The sequence below is a fragment of the Sphaeramia orbicularis genome, chromosome 1, assembly GCF_902148855.1.
Source record: "Sphaeramia orbicularis chromosome 1, fSphaOr1.1, whole genome shotgun sequence".
Classification (NCBI taxonomy): Eukaryota; Metazoa; Chordata; class Actinopteri; order Kurtiformes; family Apogonidae; genus Sphaeramia; species Sphaeramia orbicularis.
In genome coordinates, this window is record NC_043957.1 from 18038781 (window position 1) to 18061177 (window position 22397).

Sequence of the window (22397 nt, forward strand, 5' to 3'; positions counted from 1 at the left end):
CTCTATGCACAGGCCCACTACTTCCTGAACTTCAGGTGGGTCCTTTATTTCCTGTCTTTCATTATTGGACACACTGATTAATCCAGGTGTGCCTAATTAATCAGTAGTCACAACAAGATGTAGCAGACACACCTGGATTAATCAGTGTGTCCAATAATGAAAGACAGGAAATAAAGGACCCACCTGAAGTTCAGGAGGTAGTGGGACTGTGCATAGAGTCCATTCATGTAAAAGGAGGCCCAACCAAGTATCGAGTTCATAGAAATGAACATACTTTTCAGAAGTCATCAAAGTCATTCTCCCTTTTCTCCCTGCATGCATGCAATAGTATGACAGAGCTGCATCAGATGGGATAAAATGTTGACTTCCTGAAGTATGGTCGAAGTAGAAGTAGATATAATTAATATCTTATCAGTTCAATTGCTTGCATCACTCAGACAGAAAGGAAATGAAGTTTAGTTTATCTTGTTCACAATAATCCATAGTCTACTCTGTCTTTTACCGCCTTCACTTTGTACAAACACCTTGTGCTGAACGGAGCAGCTGTCATTAAATGGGTGCAAATATCAATCGAAGCATTTTCTGATCAGAAGCGTTTTAACAGACATGTGGTTTGCTGAAGCTGTTTTTTTGTTTGTCGGCGTCATCCTGCACAACTCAGGTAACAATAACTCTTCATCACTTTCCAAACATGATAAACTGTTAGTTTCATAGAAATTAGATCTAACTAAAGGTCAGACTTCACACAAGATGAATCTTATTACATTTTGTTTACTTGGAAAAGTTAGTTCAGTTCAGTTATGTTTGAACGCATTATTTCTCTGCTGAAAAATTAAACCTCTGAACTGTGAAGTGTCCTTTTTTTTTCCTTTTATCAGATTACATGGTCAAGCAAAGCACTGAACAATTTTATCATGCCTCATGCAGTTTATTACCTCCGCCAAGGAGGTTATGTTTTTGCCAGGGTTTGTTTGTTTGTTTGTCTGTTCGTTTGTTTGTTTGTTTGTTTGTTTGTTTGTTTGTTTGTCCGTTAGTGTGCAACATAACTCAAAAAGTTATGGACAGATGTGGATGAAATTTTCAGGGTTTGTTGGAAATGGGATAAGGAAGAAATGACTAAATTTTGGTGGTGATCGGGGGTGGGGGGGGCCCACGGGGGGCGCCACTGATCAGCCTTGGTGGAGGTCTGTGCTCTCTGAGTGCTTCTAGTGTTGGCAATGAAATATCTGTGATTCATGTTTAAAATGTTTTTTAAAATACTCACTTAGAATTAATTTCCAAAATACAAGTATGACATCAGGAAATGAAATTGGACCATTTTGTTAGTTTTAAAATGTATTTTACACAAAGACTGACAGAAAAGTTTCATCTGGTGCAATAAAAGCTATAGTCCATGCTGCTGTTACGTAAAACTGTCTTTTTTATTTATTTATTTATTTATTTTTTAACAGTTTTTACTATTATATTTGCTGTTTTAATTCATATTACTTGCTGCACATTTTGAGTGAGAAAGCTGGAAATAATTTCATTGTTACCTCCGCCAAGGGGGTTATGTTTTTGCCAGGGTTTGTTTGTTTGTTTGTTTGTCTGTCCGTTAGTGTGCAACATAACTCAAAAAGTTATGGACAGATTTGGATGAAATTTTCAGGGTTTGTTGGAAATGGGATAAGGAAGAAATGATTAAATTTTGGTGGTGATCGGAGGTGGGGGGGCCCACGGGGGGCGCCACTGATCAGCCTTGGCGGAGGTCTGCGCTCTCCGAGTGCTTCTAGTTGGAAACTACAATGCAATAAAGTTCCTAAGTGTCTTTATTTTTTCTCAAACTACCGTGGCTTCTTTTGTGTTTGCTGCATAAACAAGGGTTAAAAAATGACTCCTGAGAAAAAATGTCTATTACATCAGATATCATAACCATCATCCTATCTTTAAGGAAATACCAAACCATACTTTTATAACCACAGATTGCAAAATGTGAATAAGGGAAACAAGCAAACTGATACAATCTTCCTTATTGTGTCTCTGTGACCAGGCAACCAAAACAGCAAAACCCATAATGTCACTAAATAAGCTTAAATAATATTGAATCCAAAACCAATTAAATGACTCCAAAGTGGAAAGAATACAACCTACTTAACACTGAGGATTTTTCCTGCAATTTAATTTATTTTGCCTGAAAATTTCAGTCAAATGGTTTTAAATATAACAGTAAATGATGCATCAGATGACGAGCAGTCAGTAGAGAAAACAACATTAAGTCTTTTTTAGTTAAACTTTTGCCTTTGACTGAACTCTAATCCTGTGAGTCATGTCTGGTCAGTTATTCGTATTATTACTTGTTCAACCCATAAAGACCCAAAAATCCACCATCAACCAAAACCATCTACTGATCTATAATATTTAATACCTGTTGATCCATTAATCCTATCAATACATGTAAATAATCAGTGTAAAATGGAGTTTGTCATATTTTCATGGTCATCAGATATGACCCATTTGGATGTTCAGAGGCTCTGTAGTTACCGTGGAAACAGCGTCATCTTCTACAACATTGATTCACCAGAAATTGAGTATTTGATGATTTAGGCAAAGAAGTATTTTTTGTTAAAACATGACTTTTTTTTTAACCCATAAAGACCCAAACAGTCACTGGTGACTAAGACCATCTACTGATGTACACTGTTTAATAACTGTTGATCCACTAATCCTATCAACACATGTAAATAATTGGTGTAAAATACAGTTTATCATCTTTTCATGGTCACCAGATGTGACCCATTTGGATGTTCAGAGGCTCCGTAGTGAACGTGGAAACACTGTCATCTTCAACAACATTGATTCACCAGTAAAACCCATGGAGTTGGATCAATGACAGTGGATGGAGAGACTTGTTCTTCCGTTCAGTTGTTGACATCTTTGCTTAAAAATTTTTTTAAAAGTCACCTTTTCTTTAGTTTTCTCGGTTTCTGACATAATAACCCTGAACTTTTATGAAGATCTACATGATTGGTACATTGAATATAAGAAAATGCATGATTTACACCAGAAAAAAAGCAAAATGAAGAGGATAATATCACAATAAATAGTGATAAATCACTAAATAAAGGTTAAATAGAGAGAAAAAAATGCATGTGGGAACTGCCATATAAGTAGCACTGGGTCTTCATGGGTTAATTTACTTAACCCATAAAGACCCACAAAGCCACCAGTGACCAAAAGCATCTACTTATCTCTAATATTTAATAACTGTTGATCCACTAACCCTATCAACATATGTAAATAATTGGCGTAAAATGCAGTTTATCATCTTTTCATGGTCATCAGATATGACTCATTTGGACGTTCAGAAGCTCCGTAGTGAATGTGGAAACACTGTCATCTTCTACAACATTGATTCACCCGTAAAACCCATGGAGTTGGATCAATGACAGTGGATGGAGAGACTTGTTCTGCCGTTCAGTTGTTGACATCTTTGCTAAAAAAATTTATTAAAAGTCACCTTTTCTTTAGTTTTCTCGGTTTCTGACATAATAACCCTGAACTTTTATGAAGATCTACATGATTGGTACATTGAATATAAGAAAATGCATGATTTACACCAGAAAAAAAGCAAAATGAAGAGGATAATATCATAATAAATGTGATAAATCACTAAATAAAGGTTAAATAGAGAGAAAAAAATGCATGTGGGAACTGCCATATAAGTAGCACTGGGTCTTCATGGGTTAATTTACTTAACCCATAAAGACCCACAAAGCCACCAGTGACCAAAAGCATCTACTTATCTCTAATATTTAATTACTGTTGATCCACTAACCCTATCAACATATGTAAATAATTGGTGTAAAACGCAGTTTATCATCTTTTCATGGTCATCAGATATGACTCATTTGGACGTTCAGAGGCTCTGTAGTTACCATGGAAACACCGTCATCTTCAACAACATTGATTCACCAGTAAAACCCATGGAGCTGGATCAGTGACAGTGGATGGAGACACTGGGTTTATTTTCAGTTAATGATAGGTTTGACTGAAAAAGTCATTTTTTCTTTAATTTTCTCTGTTTCTGTAATAATAACCTATGAATTTACTCTCAGCTTTTTATGAACATTTACATGATCAGTGAATTAAATATAGAAAAATACCTGATTTTTACTGAAGAATTGGAAAATAAAGAGGATAATATTCCAATAAATGGTGATAAATCACTTAAGTAAGGGTAAATATAGAGAAAAATTCATTTGCGAACCACCACAAAAGTAGCACTGGGTCTTCATGTGTTAAAGCGGCAGAGGATAGCACTTTGGACAGTTTAATAAAATAAAATTTAAAAAACCCGGAAAAGTGATCAGAAATAACTGAACACACATTGTAAGTACAGTTATATATCAGCTATTATGGTTCATACAAATGACAGATGTCCTTAATTTACTGTGTACTGTTTTTTTTTTTTTTCATCCAGATGTTCAGGGAGAGAGAAACAGAATCTGTGCCTTAAAAGGTTCATCTTTGGAGATGTTGTGCTACAGTAAACCTGAGCCAAACCCGACATGCTACACTGTCCACCAATCCAACGACTCGTACTTTCAGAAGGAGATCCCTGCAGATTCGACCCGGATAAAAGTCAACCTGACTGAAGGGGGCAACGCCACTCTGACCATCAACCATGTGACAGACGCTGATGAAAACATTTACTGCTGCTCTGAAAATACAGAACAATGTTGGAAGAACGGCTGTGAACTTCAAGTTGCAGGTACAATTTTTCAGTTTTCCTTTAAAATCACAAAAGCATTTCTAAAAATACAATCAGAATCAGATTTATGATCACTGCTTAAAGAGGGAAATTTAAAAACAATGAAATGCTATTTAGCAATTTCAATAAAAGGTAGCAGGGTAAAAAAAAAAAATATATATATATATATATATATATATATATATATATATATATATATATATATATATATATACTGTTAAAATACTGTTAAAATTAAGATAAAACAAAATACAAGTATTATTTGAAAGATGCTTGGACTTCTATCTCATTGTGTTTTTTATACAATGATAATAAAGCATAGAATTGAATTGAACTTAATTCAATTGAACAGAATTGAAATGAACTAAATTTAATTGACCTGAATTGAATTGAGCAGAACTGAATTGAACTGAATTGAATCAAACTGAATTGAATTTAACTGAACTGAATTGAATGGCATTGAATTGAACTGAATTGAATCGAATCAACTCGAATTGAATTTAACTAAATTAAGCTGAATTGAACAGAATTTATTTGAACAGAACTGAATTGAATCAAATCGACTCGAATTGAATTGAACTAAATTAAGCTGAATTGAACAGAACTTATTTGAACAGAACTGAATTGAACTGAATCAAATCGACCCGAATTGAATTGAACTAAATTAAGCTGAATTGAATTGAACAGACCTGATCTGAACAGAACTGAAATGAATCAAATCAAATCAAATCAAATTGAACTGAACTGAAATGAACTGAATTGAACAGAACTGAATTGAACTGAATCGAATCAAATCGAATTGAACTGAACTGAACTGAAATTAAATGAAATGAACTGAATTGAATTGAATTGAACACACACACAGAGGCCACTTGGCTTTTATAATACAGGTTAGAAAATAAGTCCAGGTGGACCATTTTAGGCTTAGGCTTTAAAGGGTTAAGCTTTAACATGGACCAGTGAACTCAACTGATTTAATAACATTTCTAACGTTTCTACTGATGTGGAAAAATCTAGTTCTACTGCATCATTTCAATCCTTGGAGCAATAAAAAATCTTTAATTTAACATTTTTACTTCTAGCTGTTCTTGTTTAAGCTGAATCAGTTGTACTATATTTTTCTCAGATGTGTTCTTAGTGGTTCCATTGTTACTTCCGCCAAGGAGGTTATGTTTTTGCCAGGGTAGTAGGGGGTGGTAAATCCGAAGGTCAAAATTCAAAAACGTCCACTTGGGATATGATTAACACCTGTCATACAGATACATTGCCACCAAAATTAAGGCTGTATCTCTAGAAAAACACCCCACCTCTTGCAAATGAAATACAGCCCCTAAATCGTGATTTCTAGGATTTTCGCGAGCGATATTGCGGATATGAATAAACTTTACAAACAGCCATTGATTTGATAAACTTCATTTATTTCGGTCAAATACTCAACAGATTGACACTAGACACATGTATCAGGGTCTACAGAGCGTCTTTAAGAAACTGACAGCTTGTCAAGACTTTGCTGGAACCTTTCAAACTCCAGTGTCGTTCTGTCACTTCTTTTACCCAAGTACGACATAAGGGCATCTCCAAACTCCTCTGCAGTTTTCATCCTCCTCTTTCCACTTGGCAGTGTCATCTGGATGCGAAAGATGGGATCTACCTTAGGAAGAAGTGTGGAACTCTCCCTGGCAAACAGTAGCTCCAACTTCATCCTCTGTTGCTTTGCGCTGTCGCTCAGAGTATCGTTTGCAAGATACTTTTCAACTTCCCCACTATCGGTGAAAGGACCACCACTGGCTTTGAGTTTATCCAGCATATCTAGCCTTTTCCGCTCATTCCTCTGAGCCATTTCCTGTTTCTGGTCTGCTCCCTTCTCAAACTTCTCCTTTGTGTAATTACTCCACTTCAGTTCAACCTCCCTTTTGGCTTCGACTGCTGCCTTGAAACCCCTGAACGAAGGTATCTGACCAGCTCTCAATTCCTGACTTTTCTGAAAGATGATGGACCTGCTTACTGCATTGAGCGTGCCTAGTTTCTTCAGCCTATAGTCTACCTTCCCACACTGACACTCCATGCCAATATTGTGGACAGGGGTTTCATCAATGTTCGTTGCCTGCTCACTCACTGGATAGTCCACCGGGAAGGTCTCCTCGTTGAGTCCATAGTCTCTCCTTTGCCTGGCTAGAACAGTTTGTAGATGAGGTAGCATCAGGTTGGTGAGTTTTCACACTTCATCTGTGTGCTCATCAGCTACATCTGACACAGCCTTCAAGACTTGTTCTTTGTATGTCTTCTTGACACCGAGGAACAGTTCATTCGACACGACAGGATACTCTGGCTTTGTGAACATTGTATATTCCTCGCTGATTGGCTGACCCAGGCCGGCATGCAAACCTTTGTAGAACTCCTTGAGCTGGGAATGAGTGGCGTCTTTCTCGATCATTCTCGCATAGAATGGTTCCACCACATTTACACCCAGGCAGGCAAACGTAACGAGCACTACCTTGAGGTACGGGAGCTCCATCACCTCTCTTACTAAGCAGGCTAGTCTGTTGTTGATGTGAGGGTTCTGTCTTAGGAAATCTACAAGGTGATCATAGTTGTAGATCAGCACTGCTGCTGCCCTGGACAGGCATCCAAACCTGCTGTCCTTGTATGCAAATAGCACACTGGATACTTGTCTTTGTTCGAGAAAAAGTAGGAATTGTTTGTAGCGGTTCCATGGCTTATGAGCATACTCAGGAGCGACTAACTTGAGACACATGTCAAGTGCTTGTCCAGCCAAGCTGTCATTCTTACTGTCCACCTCAAGATCCACCATGAAACCTTTCAAAACCTGTTCCATCTTCATGTCCGCTTCCACAAGCCTCATAACTTTGTTCATGGCACTGCTGAAGCCCAGTGTAGTGTGGGTGCCACAAAACAGCTGGCCCGCAGGTGTGTCAAGGTTGTACATCTCAGCGAGCAGTTTTGCAAACCCCTTGTTGTGCTCGGTGCTATCTGTCATATGTGTATCTACAAGCTTGTACACGTCTTTTGCTTCAACTCCCCTGACAGACGCCAGAATTTCGAAGCCCATGTCCACTTGCATAGCTATGTCCTCAGTTGTCTCGCCATGGATTGACAGAATAGGCAGAGGAAACGGGGTATTCTGACCAACATGCAATCCCTGGACGATGAATTGACCTACACCTTTCTTCGTGGTACTGTCTGACGCGTGCGTTACCATTTTACCCTTCTGTTTCTCCTCCTGAAGCTTATCAACAACGAGTGACAGACTCTGTGCTTCAATTTGCTCCAGAGCCGTTCTGATGTTCCTGTTAGTTGGAGTGGTATTTATGTCAAAGTTCTCTTCAGAATCTCCAGCATTTTTCCACTGGCGTCCAAACATTGTGTTGCCAACTTCAACAACAGCGGAGCTGGATTCATTCACTGAAAGACCCTTCCCAGAGAGATTGGCCACAGTTTTATAAAATTCATCGCGGACTTTTCTCTCAGAGATTCTTATGTGCTGAAACTCTTTCGGAAGTGGATCATTTGTGTCTTGCTCATCAACGTCTTTAAAGAGTATTTTCTTTTTTCTCTTCGTGTCAGCAGAATGTCTCTCTGTCATTTGTGTTTCTCGTGTTTCAGTTTTTTGTCGCTTATGGGCCTGGTCGTTTTCATCCTCGTCACTACTGCTGCATGTTGTAGGAATTTCGCCAGCCTCCACGAGCATTTCAGTGATACTTTCGAGGGTCTTGTACTGAAACTGTTGCTCTCTCTCTCTCCTGTATTCCTCTGGTCTTTCTCTCATCCTTTGGGCTCGCATTGTACTGTGATACCAGACAGGGTCCACTCCTTTGGAATAGATCATCTTGCGTTCTGTCTTCTGGTCCTCGTAGTACTGATGTTCCATTATACTCATGCTGACTCCCCACTCCTTCTGCAAAGATTGCTGGCGCATGGTATCGTCAGCATACACATCGAAGAGTTTGCCTTTCCTCTCAAATAGCTCTTTGTATTCTTTCACAACCTTTGCATTATCTTTTCCTTTCTGTCCGTACCGCTTTCTTCCTTCACTGAACTGCTTCCTGAGAGCCTCCACTCTCCTCTGAATGGTACTGATCGACACGCAGTACACAGTGTCATGATAGTACTTGGCGTATATCTGTTTTGCCACTTCTCGTACCGCAATATCTGTAGTGACCTTTGCCTTGCTCACCTCCAAGTGGTACCTTAGCAGTCCTATCACACTCTGAACAGTGGGCAGTTTTGATGGAGGTTGGAAATGTTCACAAGGAGGAAAGTCTCTATCAGCATTAAACTCTTTAGTTTCGGAGCGGGTTTTAGGCTTGGTAACGGGGTTGGTTGACTACTTGCCATGGTAACTTACTATTGGACTGCTACAAGTTCTGGTGAAACTGCAAAATATAAAATAAACACACGCTAAAACCATGTTCAACAACTGCATTTTAGGTATCCACTGTGTGTTTCACCAACATTTACCACACATACCAGCATTAAGTTCCGGCTGCAGAAACAACCGATCGCAAGGTTAATACCACGATTTGTTCTTCGCAAGGGGTGGTTTTTTTTTTAAAAGGTAGATACGAATTTCTTGTGCCAAATACCTTTAAATAGCCTTATGCATCACTCCTGAAGTGGACGTAATCAAATTCCAAAATTTTAATTTTCATCCCAATTATCACCCCCCCCTACCAGGGTTTGTTTGTTGGTTGGTTGGTTGGTTGGTTGGTTAGCAAGATAGCTCAAAAGTTATGGATGGATTTTCATGAAATTTTCAGGAAATGTTGATACTGGCACAAGGAACAAATGATTAAATTTTGGTGGTGATCAGGGGGCACAGATCTGTCTTGGCGGAGGTCTGCGCTCTCCGAGTGCTTTTCTGGTTTCTTATTATTCCATTTCTTCATGAACTTTAGCATTAATACAGATGCTGACAGGTTTGTTTTCATTGCGATGGCAGACGTGCAGGTGAAGGTGCTTCCTGCTGAAGGTCCAGATGAACAGGCAGTAACGCTGATGTGCACCACCAGCTGTGATCTGACTGAGAAGCCCACATCCTACATCTGGTACAAGAACGGACAGTTTCTGTACGAGGACTGGTCTCCCTGGTACCAGGAGGTGCTCAGCGGTGACAAAGACACCACTTACTCCTGCTCCATCAAAGGACACGAGGCTGTCAGAGCTCCTCACGTCTCAGTGGGTGAGTCACTTTAACCTAATTTCACCCAGTTTAACCCGGTTTAACCCTCCAAGAACTGACCTGCCACCACCCAAGGTATCTACTAACAGCACACAGAAATAATTGAGGTACAATGTAATTTCTCAAACGGAAAGATGGAAATCTCCTGATATTTGACCTCTGGATGAAAGACTTTAAGAACTATTTGGTGTTAGAGAAAATAAGACATGCCACAAGAGGCGATGCAGTCAAATTTTATACAGTCTGGCAGCCTGTCTTATTTTATATTGAAAAGATGGATGCAAACAGCTTCTCATTTTAACTAAGGATATTCTTTTTTTTAATGAATTACTTTACTTTAGTTGATTTTATGTATTTATTTATGTATCTATTTTGGATGTGTGAGTTTATAGATTTTGGTTGGAGTACGAGGTGCATCAGGGTTGGGACTCAGGGTTCGGATTTTACAGTTATGATTGTTACCTCCGCCAAGGAGGTTATGTTTTTGCCAGGGTTTGTTTGTTTGTTTGTTTGTCTGTCTGTCTGTCTGTCTGTCTGTTTGTTTGTTTGTTTGTTTGTCTGTCCGTTAGTGTGCAACATAACTCAAAAAGTTATGGACAGATTTGGATGAAATTTTCAGGGTTTGTTGGAAATGGGATAAGGAAGAAATGATTAAATTTTGGTGGTGATCGGGGGTGGGGGGGCCCACGGGGGGCGCCACTGATCAGCCTTGGCGGAGGTCTGTGCTCTCCGAGTGCTTCTAGTTTCAATATAAAAATTAAATTAAAAAAAACTTTGGAGAAAAAAACATGCAAATTCTCAGCTGCTCATGGTCATCTGATACAAAAGAAGAAAGAAAATTGTATACAGTGGATCCTCACAGTACGAGCGCACCACAGTACAAGAAATTCACTTTATGAACCGCAGCTCATGGGAATTTTTGTCAGTAAATACGAGTGTAAATCCACAATACGAGCAGGTGTTCCTCCAACAGGTGCAGCCTCCGCAGGTTCACCTCATATTCAGGAGAACCAGTATTCAGATGGAGGAGGAGATTAAGACATTACAGAATGAGGACAGTGTAATGGAGGAGACGATCTCTACCAGGAAATGAAAACAAGTGTTAGCAAAGAGGACAGAGGTTTATGGTTTTGTTGAAAAAAAAAATCATACAGACAAATGCATGTTTTATTTTAAAAAGCAGAATAAAGCAGATTTGTTTGGATGGTTTTTCACTGAAACAACCTGCAAGTGCCAACAGTGCTGAAAGTGAGGCCAGAAAGAAGAAATGAAATGAAGTGAGGAAAAAAAAAAACAAACAGAAATTCTTCAACCTTATGAATCTCCAACCTGAAGGAGATTCGCCTTCCAGAGAATGACCCTCCTCCTCTTCTTCCTCCTGGTCCTTCTCCTCTCCCCTTCTCTTCCTCCTCCTCCTCTTCTTCCGTCTCCTCCTCCTCCTCCTCCTCCTCCTCCTCCTCCTCCTCACCCCACCATCTTCCTCACACACTAATCATCTCATCTTAAAGGTAAATAAGTTAATAAAACCACGTTATTTGTTTTTATAGTTGTTATTTTCTTTCTAACTGCACTTTTTCTGCTTTAAAAATATACTCAAACCCTGGTTTTTGGGGGACCGGAATGGATTAATTACCTCCGCCAAGGAGGTTATGTTTTTGCCAGGGTTTGTTTGTTTGTTTGTTTGTCTGTCTGTTTGTCTGTCCGTTAGTGTGCAACATAACTCAAAAAGTTATGGACAGATTTTGATGAAATTTTCAGGGTCTGTTGGAAATGGGATAAGGAAGAAATGATTAAATTTTGGTGGTGATCGGGGGTGGGGGGGCCCACGGGGGGGGTGCAGACCAGAAAATTTCATCAAAATCTGTCCATAACTTTTTGAGTTATGTTGCACACTAACAGACAGACAAACAGACAGACAGACAAACAAACCCTGGCAAAAACATAACCTCCTTGGCGTGGGGGGGCCCACGGGGGGGGGGGCCACTGATCAGCCTTGGCGGAGGTATGCGCTCTCCGAGTGCTTCTAGTTCTATTTCAATTCATTTCAGAGAGGAAAATTGTTTCATAAAATGAGTAAATTGCAAAATGAGCACGGTCATGGAACAAATGAAATTTGGGAGGTTCCACTGTAATTGTTTTTTCATGTCTGCAGATGTAAAAGAATGAAATAAATGGTTTAACAGGTATACATGCAGGCAGACATACTGGGGAGTAATCCAAGTGAGTTAATCTGATTTCTCTTAATCACATTTCTGCTGTTGTCTGATAAATTATGTTTATATGATTACTAATAATCTGATAACTCCTGTCAGTTATTCTATTCTATTCTATTCTATTCTATTCTATTCTATTCTATTCTATTCTATCCTATTCTATTCATATTGTACATTTGTGGGTGATTCCATTGCATTAATTATAATGTAAGTGAGTTGTGCATCTCCATGTCTTGCATCTTATTGAGCTTTTGTCCAGAGCTTTGACACAAATTCTGCAAAAATGTGGGAATAAAAACTGTAATATTGAAAGAGAGACATTCAGGAAATGCATGTCTTATTAAATACTGTATCCTATGTCTTGTGTCCAGATTCTGTCAGTTCAGCCTGTTTCACTGTGAGCTATGCAGAGGGAAGGATGTGTTCGTATAAGCAGATGTCAGTGGAAAAGTCCTGCTCCATCACATACCCCAAAAGTAATCTACTCTTATCATTAAAAGGATGTCTGTAAAAATGCTTTTAAGTTTGTATTTGTGGATAAAACTCATTTTAAATAAACAGCTGTGAGGCTTTTTTTATACATCACATTAACCAGTGCTAAATGTTTTTATTTTATCTTTCTAGATGTAGTCATTATTAAAGAATTATTAGAGGAAAAAAAGGATTTTTTCGCACTGAACTGTAACAGCAGCTGTCCTGAGGCCGACTCTTACAACGTCTTCAAGTGGTTCATCAACAGAGAGCTGTTCAGACACTGTGAGAATCAATACATTACAATTCGCAAGACTGATCGAGTTAGCTATGACACGTTCACCTGTGCTGTAAAAGGCCACGAAGATCTGCATTCTGATGAATTCGGTGAGTACGAGCTTTTGTCTGTATGTAAGATTTTTTTAATGACCTTTTATAAAACACAACATTTCATTAAACACAGTCACCCAAAGGGTCCCCATGTTTACTTTTTTTGTGTAAATTATTTGGGGGTTGACTTCGACATGGGGCTGATGATGAACTGCTTGGTGAAAACAGGATTCATTCATATAAAAAGAAATTAAAATGGCTGAAATTGTCATCCTATGTTTATTCCAGCACGCTTTAAAAGTTTTGACTTCTTTTCTAGATGGTGATGCCATTAAATTCAGCCTCAGGAGAGTCTGTGCTCTGGAAGGATCCTCAGTGACTATTTCCAGTCCTGGTACTTCTAGTTACAGTGTTTGGAAGTTTAAGTCATGGTATGAACCAGAGACGAAACCTGATCGTGTAAAGTTGCAAGTGGAAGCAGATTATATGGAAGTGAGTGAGTACCACACTGACCTGACTGTGAAACACCTGATGAAGAACTACTCTGGAGAATACATGAGGACAAAAAGAGAAGAAGAAAGGCCTGATGATTTTTTTCCTGGAATGATTTTGATCATCACAGGTCATTTTAAGTTCAATATGTTTTTAATGAAATATCTGACACAACTTTAACATGTGGCAGCAAATCTTAACATGTGTTCCCACTGAAGGCAGGTTAGTGAGATAGACGGGTTGAGTTCCATTCCCACAGTGAAACTTGAAGATACAAAATCCAATCCACTTTATTTATATAGTACATTTAATCAGCAAGAATGTTTCCAAAGTGCTGCACATAGAATCATAAATACAATAAAACAAATAAAAGAAAATACACTAAAAACAGTAAATAAGTACATGGAACTACAACAGTGCTATAAAAAAAATCCAATAAAATCAAATAGTTAAAAGTAACAAGATAAATAAAAGACCCACAGGACCACACAACTCATGCAGAGTTCAAAGCCAGAGAATAAAAGTGGGTCTTAAGATGAGACCCAAAACACTCCACCATGGGGGGGCAGGGCATTCCAGAATCTGGGGCCGACCACAGAGAAAGCCCTGTCCCCCCTGGTTTTAAGTCTCGTCTTAGGCGCCATGAGCTGGAGCTGGTCTTTGGACCTCAAAAACCTGTTGATAGCATTAAAAACCCCAGACAGTCATTCCAAATCCAAACACCTGGAGGATCCTCAGTCACTCTGTAGCAATCAATAACAGAATAAGGGCCAATAACATCATAATTTTGGCCAGTTTAAATGCAACAAAGCCAATAACGTAATAAAATATTTGAGGTGATACCACAATAACATGAGCTCTTCTTGTTATGCCTCAAACAATATGAACACTTCACTGAAACTGGTCCATTCCTGAAGTTGTGACTTATGGGAAAATATTAATATTAAAGACTAAATGAAAATAAAAATAAATTAAGTTTCAAAATGACACAAACATCATCCCATAGGATTTTTTATTAAGACACAACACATACGTTTTTATTGTCATTCTACAGTACATACAGATAATGAATTTCCAGTTGATGACTTGGCTTAAAAAAGAAGATGAAGTGTAATAACAGACAGTCAAACAGACACAAAATGTAAAATATACCTAAAACACACAAATGAAACAAATGGACATCCCAGTAAATAAATATATGGATTATATGGATAATGACATTTAGCGCAGCAGAATACCATGTAGGAAAATGACAGAATGATAAATAAATATGCTCCTAAATTTCGTGTCATGTTCAGTAGAATCTTCATCTTCTGCACTGAGTATGTCCTGTTTCATATATGTTGCATGGGTGCATATTATCACACTTAAGTCAACTTGACGTTCTTTTTCCAGGTGTTAAAGTGACCATGTTTCCCTCTGCCGTGGTGACAGAGGGCCATAGAGTCACATTGACCTGCACCACCAGTTGTCCTCTGACTCACACCTTGACGTACATCTGGTTCTTCAACGGTCTGACCCTGAAGGAGAATCCAAATAAACACCTGGTTCTGGACCCAGTCGGCCTTCAACATGCAGGAAACTACTCCTGCGCTGTTGCAACCCCTCAGAACGTCAGCTCCTCTGAAGAGGCTCTCACTGTTCAACGTGAGTGAAACTTTACATCAGGAGCGAAGTGTGAATATGAAGCCTGATGAAAGTGCCGGGAAAACTGTGATATGTCTATTTAGTGTTAAATAATTTAGTTTCTATGGAGATGTCAGGAGTAAACCAGGTCAAAATTCCAGTTAAGAAGGTGGTTTATTATCAATACATATAAATAGTTGGTGTAAAATGTAGTTTATCATCTTTTCATGGTCATTAGATATGAGCCATTGGGATATTCAAAGGCTTTGTAGTTACTGTGGAAACAGACATCTTCTACAACATTGATTCACCAGTAAAACCCATGGAGTTGGATCAATGCCAGTGGATGGAGAGACTTGTTTTTCCATACAGTTGTTGACATCTTTGCTAAAAAATGTTTAAAAAGTCACCTTTTCTTCAGTTTTCTCGGTTTCTGACATAATAACCCTGAACTTTAATCTGAACTTTGTGAACATCTACATAATCAGTACATTGAATATAAGAAAATACATGATTTACACTAGGAAAAAAAAGCAAAATAAAGAGGATAATATTACAATAAATAATGATAAATCACTAAAGAAAGGTTAAATAGAGAGAAAAAAAATGCATGTATGAACTGCCATATAAGTAGCACTGGGTCTTTATGGGTTAATTTACTTAACCCATAAAGACCCACAAAGCCACCAGTGACCAAAAGCATCTACTTATCTCTAATATTTAATAACTGTTGATCCACTAACCCTATCAACATATGTAAATAATTGGTGTAAAATACAGTTTGTCATCTTTTCATGGCCATCAGATATGACTCATTTGGACGTTCAGAGGCTCCGTAGTGAACGTGGAAAAACCGTCATCTTCTACAACATTGATTCACCAGTAAAACCCATGGAGTTGGATCAATGCCAGTGGATGGAGAGACTTGTTTTTCCGTTCAGTTGTTGACATCTTTGCTAAAATATTTGTAAAAAGTCACCTTTTCTTCTGTTTTCTCAGTTTCTGACATAATAACCCTGAACTTTAATCTGAACTTTTATGAACATCTACATGATTGGTACACTGAATATAAGAAAATACATGATTTACTCTACAAAAAAAAAGCAAAATAAAGAGGATAATATTATAATAAATAGTGATAAATCCCTAAAGAAAGGTTAAATAGAGAGAAAAAAAATGCATGTATGAACTGCCATATAAGTAGCACTGGGTCTTCATGGGTTAATTTACTTAACCCATAAAGACCCACAAAGCCACCAGTGACCAAAAGCATCTACTTATCTCTAATATTTAATAACTGTTGATCCACTAACCCTATCAACATATGTAAATAATTGGTGTAAAATGCAGTTTGTCATCTTTTCATGGTCATCAGATATGACCCATTTGGACGTTCAGAGGCTCCATAGTTACCATGGAAACACCGTCATCTTCTACAACATTGATTCACCAGTAAAACCCACGAAGTTGGATCAATGACAGTGGTTGGAGACACTTGTTTTATGTTCAGTTATTGATATATTTGCTGAAAAAGTGACTTTTTCTTCAGTTTTCTCTGTTTTTGATATAATAACCCTTAACTTTCAAGTTTAACATTCAGTATGAAGGACTTTAGCTGATAAAAGCTTATTAGATTTTGGTGAATTTGGCCAAATTGGTCCAATTATTTCGAGAACTATTGCAGACACTGAAAGCTGATGTGTACTTTGGAGTTAAGATGATGTTCATGACAATTTCAGTGTATTTTTAGATATTTTATTTGAAAAGAGAGTGGTTTAAAACTCTTCGTATTTTATTAACATGACATGAGGTTCAGTTATCTTACTTTTAACTTTCATTTCATGCAAACACCCAGTACTTTTTACTTTTATACTTTCACTTCTCCTGCTTCTCCTACATTACAGAGTCTAAACTTTTTTGTTTTTAATTACAATAAAGAAGCATAATTCTTAGATCTACTTTGCGATACTCTTTTATCACAAAACTATCTGGACTAAATAACCTGTGTACTGTTTCCAGCTCCTGTTGTAATGTTGTAGTAAGTTCTTAGGTGCTATTATGTTCATATAGCATTAGAACACATGTTGCTCTGGTGATTCAAACTTCACATCTGTCTCTTTCCAGCTCAGACGAAAGCAGTGTTAATACTGAATGCAATAAAAGTGATATTGTTATTGCTGATACCACCTGCTGTATATCTCTTCTGCTTCTATATCAGGTGAGATGTTCACTTTTTTATATTTGTACATTTCATTTCTACATTCAGCACCTTTGAGCTGACCTAATGACTCACACTCTGGCTAATATTAAAATTTAGAAGGAAGAAAACTCCAACTTCTGCCACTAAGCCAAAGAATAAAGTGCAGATTGATCAGGTGAGTTCAGAGTCAGCTTGTTGTGTAAGTGCATCATGTGTTTGTGTTTTGATTGGTCATGTATTTATCTGCACATCAGATGGAAATGCTTTATGAGAGCATCCCAATGACGGTCCAGAAGCCTGTGGCTGCAGCGAGGGGAAAAAAGGCAGAGCAGCCAATGAATAAAGTGAGTTCAAAGTCAACTTGTTGTGTAAGTGCATCATGTGTTTGTGTTTTCATTGGTCATGTGTTTGTCTACACATCAGTTGGAACAGCGTTACGAGAGCATGCCGATGACGGCCCAGAAGCCTGTGACTGCAGCGAGAGGAAAAGAGGCAGAGCAGCCGAAGAATAAAGTGAGTTCAGAGTCAGCTTGTTGTGTAAATACATCATGTGTTTGTGTTTTGATTGGTCATGTGTTTGTCTACACATCAGATGGAACTGCGTTACGAGAGCATCCCAATGACGGCCCAGAAGCCTGTGACTGCAGCGAGGGGAAAAGAGGCAGAGCAGCCGAAGAATAACTACCCAGATTCCCAGCTGCCAGAAGAAGTTTGAGCATTCTGAGATGAGACAAACCTCTGAACTAAAGGACGGTGGAATTTATTACACAATACAAAATGAAGTGTAACGCTACCAAACCTTATCTATCAGCTTCCTGCTTCAGATAGTGTTCTTATCTTTGAGTCATATATCTGCTCAAGAAAAAGTACTTGTGGTAATGTTACTCAAGTTTTGCTTTTATTAAATCAGTCCAAAAAAGGAACAATTGGTCCCAATATTACAAAATATCTGTATTATCTATGAAACCTGAACCTTCTATATATTTTTATATGGTCATGGTGACAAATTGATGCAGCAAAAATATGTCTTATTTGCTAACAAAAGTCTGATTATAAAAGGTTTGTATTCCCCTGTTTCCCTCAGAGGTAGGTACTGTGCAAAAGTCTTACGCAGCCTTTAGCTTTGTTGTATTTGCTGGGTTGTAATAAGTGTGACTTTATTCCTAACAAGAAGTATGTAGGGAATATGTGCATAGTATTGAAACACACACAAACAAATTAATTCACATTTATTTTATGAAATGCATTACACATATATGCATTTTTCAGTCTTTGTGGTACTATATGTACAACTGGAATATACAACAAATGTGTAAAGAATATTATAAACAAAAATACATTTCAGAAAAGAATCTGAATATTGTAGATGCTACATGGGATCATCTGGAGAGAGAAAAGGATAAAAGACCATGAAAACCTCCAGGTCATTCTGAAGGTGTGTAATATGACACAAGATTATTTTAAGAAAACATCCACACAGTCGACCCAAGAGAGGAGGTCACACTAAATACTGACATTCCCTCCAGAAAACAACAAAGCTAAAGGCTGATAAAGACTTTTGCACAGTGCTGTGTGTAGAAAAAAAAACTGAAGCAGCAAAGCTTGCCAAAAGAAAATTTGTGTTACTGCTAAAACTTTTAGCCATGAGCCCCGGTTTTAAGTTCTCAGGGAAAATTCGCTACTAAATGTTAGATAATTTCAGTCATTTAACCTGAAAAAACGTGTGATAATTTCAGGAGAGCTGGGTACAAGTAAAGCATTAAGTCGTTTAGTTTTGACAGACAGGATGCATTTAACATGGTGACACCTGCTGGTTAATATTTGATACTGCACACTTACCATAACACAAAGACAATACTACATCTTACAGAGGAGATATAACATTGTAACGTGTGGTTTTGTCATTTTTTTAAGTGAAAATGGTTGTAAAACTAAGTTCTGCTTCTCATTATTTCTTTGCTGTTTGTGAATAGCCTTTGGGAGATGTCTTGGTTCTATAATCATCTATTCGTTTACTGAAGGTGAGTGACACGTAATAGATGGATTGCAAAGAATGCACTTGCTTTCACTGCTTATAATTTTAATCAGAACATTTTGGTTTATATATCATGTCAAATTTGCATATGATTTTTTAGTTTGATGTTGTATTTATGTGATAATAGCCATTCTCTCTGTTAATCCATATATATATATATATAAAGTTTTTCTTTAATTCAATTTATGTAAAATGTTGCTTTTTTTTAATACCATATATTACATGCATGTTTGTTCATCCTGGGGAGCAGTTTCAACCACACTGCTTCCTGAAAATGAAGATGCCTTAACATGAAATAGGAAAGACCTTTGGGAGCAGGGTTCATCACAAAATTCAATTGTTAGAGGAAAGGATTTAACAAATGGGTCCAAAAGACAGAATTTATGGGGGATTAAGAGAATCTAATGAAGGAAATTGAATGTAATATTAATTTCTTTTTTATGTAATCATATGAAAATAAGAGGTTTTTATAATGAGTCTTTTATATGTGCAGTTTTCCAGTAACAAGTAGAGCCTTTGTATGAATGTGTTAATTGCCAATGAATGTCTGTGAAATGTACAAAGTGCTTATAGTTGTTCTTCAGTGTAACTCTTAAACATGTGAGGGAACAAAAGAAGGGGAAAAAATTAAGCAGCAAAGCTTGTCAAAGCAGTATAATTGTATTATTTGTGCCAAACCTTTTGACTGTATGACTGTACATCTGCCATGTTGCACCACCATGTTTCTACTGTCACTCTAAACTTTCCTTTTCTTCTTTTTACCATTTTACAGCATGCCCACCTGTATTAAGGTGCATTACTGTCACCTGTTTGTGCACCAGAGTTAATATTGTTATTATAAGACAAATACTAAGGGATTCAAATTTTTTTGTTTGTTTGTTTTGTTTTGCTCATTGCGAACTACAACTTCACCATTAGATGACACTGGGGTAATTAATCAATGATCCATCAAAACAATAAGTCATTATATCAAAGAAACAAGTTATAAATAGTACCTACTTGAACTAAATTTTAAATGGGCAGAAGGCCTGTTTGCTTAATAAGTTAATGCTATTTTTTATGCTAATGCTAATGTTTATTTACACAAAGGTGGAAATCAAAGGTGAATGCATCTTCTACAAGTGTTGTTTAAAAACTTGTAGTAAATGGGAAAATGTTGTCTCATGAGCAGACAGAAGTGTGTAGAAACAGGTGATAAGTACTGATTTGTTGGTTTGTATCATTTTTGTATTTCTAAGACAACTCAGTTTTTTAGGCCCGAGCCGAGTAAAGCCGGCGCAGGGCCTATTGAGTCTGCAGTGGGCGCATGGGGACAAAATTGCCAGTGACGCGGTCACCTTTCGCCACTGTCGCCACTCTCACACACATTCACATTCATGGCACTGAGACCTTTCCAACGATGTACATGACATGTGCACAAATCGCATATTTACACCTGCTCTGAATGAATGGGAGTCAATGGGACACGCCCACTTGGGGTCAGTCACGTGTGTGTAAGTGCACGACACGTGACATCTGACCCCACAGACATGTGGGGGAGCTCGAGAGCTTTCAAATAAGGCCAAATATGTGGTTGCCATAGAAACGGCTATATTGTTCTTGCTCAGATTATTATTATTTTTTTTTTTTTTTTTTCTTTCTCCTGCGCTTTGAGCTCAATTTTGACCCCCTGAACATTTACGAAAACTCACCAAATTTTGCCCAAAATTCAGAAATGTGCAAAATTGAATTTACATATAGGTTTCGTAGATGTCAGTAAAGAAATGTTGCGGCAGCGCCCCCTTGAAAAGTGGAAATGCATTGCGCCAATGGGAGCACGTCCAACACAAAGTTTGTCGTAGAGCCACGAAAATCGGTACACAGATTCATCATGAGGAGACAAACAAAAAATATTATTATGGCCACGCCCCAAAACCAACCCTTAGTCGGCCATATTGGATTGAAATTTCCAAAATGCTGAGTCAGCGTTTTCGCTGACGTATTTTAACTATCTCCTACTAAGCCGTTTGGCCAAATGAGCTCAAAATCGGTGTACAGTATCTAGAGAAGTAGGGCATCAAAAGTTAGCCAAATTCTTTGAATCAGTGTTACCGTTTTTGTGCGATGACGTTGCAAACTTTGCGAAGTTTTTTCGAAAATTTGCCATCACAAAAATTCAGCTCAGACATACAAACACCGATTTGGTTGAAATTTGACTCAGACGTCCATCTCCCAGGCCTACACCCATTTATTAAAAGAAATTGAAATTTCACACTATAGCGCCCCCTACAAATGTACATTTACAAAAATGACATCAGTTCGGACATACGAACACCGATTTGGCTCAAATTTGACTCAGACATCTGTCTCCCAGGCCTACACCTATTTATCAAAAGAAACTGAAATTTTGCACTACAGCGCCCCCTACAAAAATTTTTAATATTTTTTTATTAAAATTGCTTCAGTTCGGACATACGAACACCGATTTGGCTCAAATTTGACTCAGATGTCTATCTCCCAGGCCTACACCTATTTATATGAAAAATTTGAAATTTGGTGCCATAGCGCCCCCTACAATTTTACCTTTACGAAAATTACTTCACTTCAGACATACGAACACCAATTTGGCTCAAATTTGACTCAGTGGTACATCTCGCAGGCCTACACCCATTTAACGGAAGAAATTTAATTTTAGCTGCATAGCGCCCCCTACAGATTTACTTATACAACAATTTCTCTAGTTTGGACATACGAACCAAGATCTGCCTCGAATTTGAATCAGTTGTCAATCTCCCAGGCCTACACCCATTCAATAGAAGACATTGAAATTTGGTGCTAGAGTGCCACCTGCTGAACGATGGAAATACTTCTACTGGACGTGCCCGTGGCGAGGGCCTTTAGATGCCGCTTGCGGCTTTAATTTTTTAATCTAACTACATATTATCAACAAATGTACTTCTTTTAGTTAATTTATTTATATTTTTTAAATGAATCCCGTTAACTTCAAACCTTTATTTAAGTCTTGAACTAAAACTAAGCTGGTGTTATTTATTTATTTATTTTCTACGTATGATCCTAGATATATTCGACGCAGTGGCGTT

At 37.8% G+C, this 22397-nt stretch overlaps 1 protein-coding gene across 1 annotated transcript; it reads left to right on the top strand.

Annotated features, from left to right (window-relative positions):
- The first annotated feature begins 525 nt into the window (after nucleotides 1–525).
- LOC115426607 (uncharacterized) lies at nucleotides 526–20528 on the top strand. The gene is made up of 12 exons (XM_030144755.1): nucleotides 526–661; nucleotides 4460–4750; nucleotides 9711–9950; nucleotides 12535–12639; nucleotides 12788–13021; nucleotides 13284–13586; nucleotides 14852–15103; nucleotides 17207–17300; nucleotides 17400–17457; nucleotides 17537–17626; nucleotides 17706–17795; nucleotides 17875–20528. The coding sequence occupies exons 1-12, from the start codon at nucleotides 607–609 to the stop codon at nucleotides 17995–17997; spliced, it is 1935 nt and encodes a 644-aa protein (XP_030000615.1). The 5' UTR covers nucleotides 526–606; the 3' UTR covers nucleotides 17998–20528.
- Nucleotides 20529–22397: the final 1869 nt, after the last annotated feature.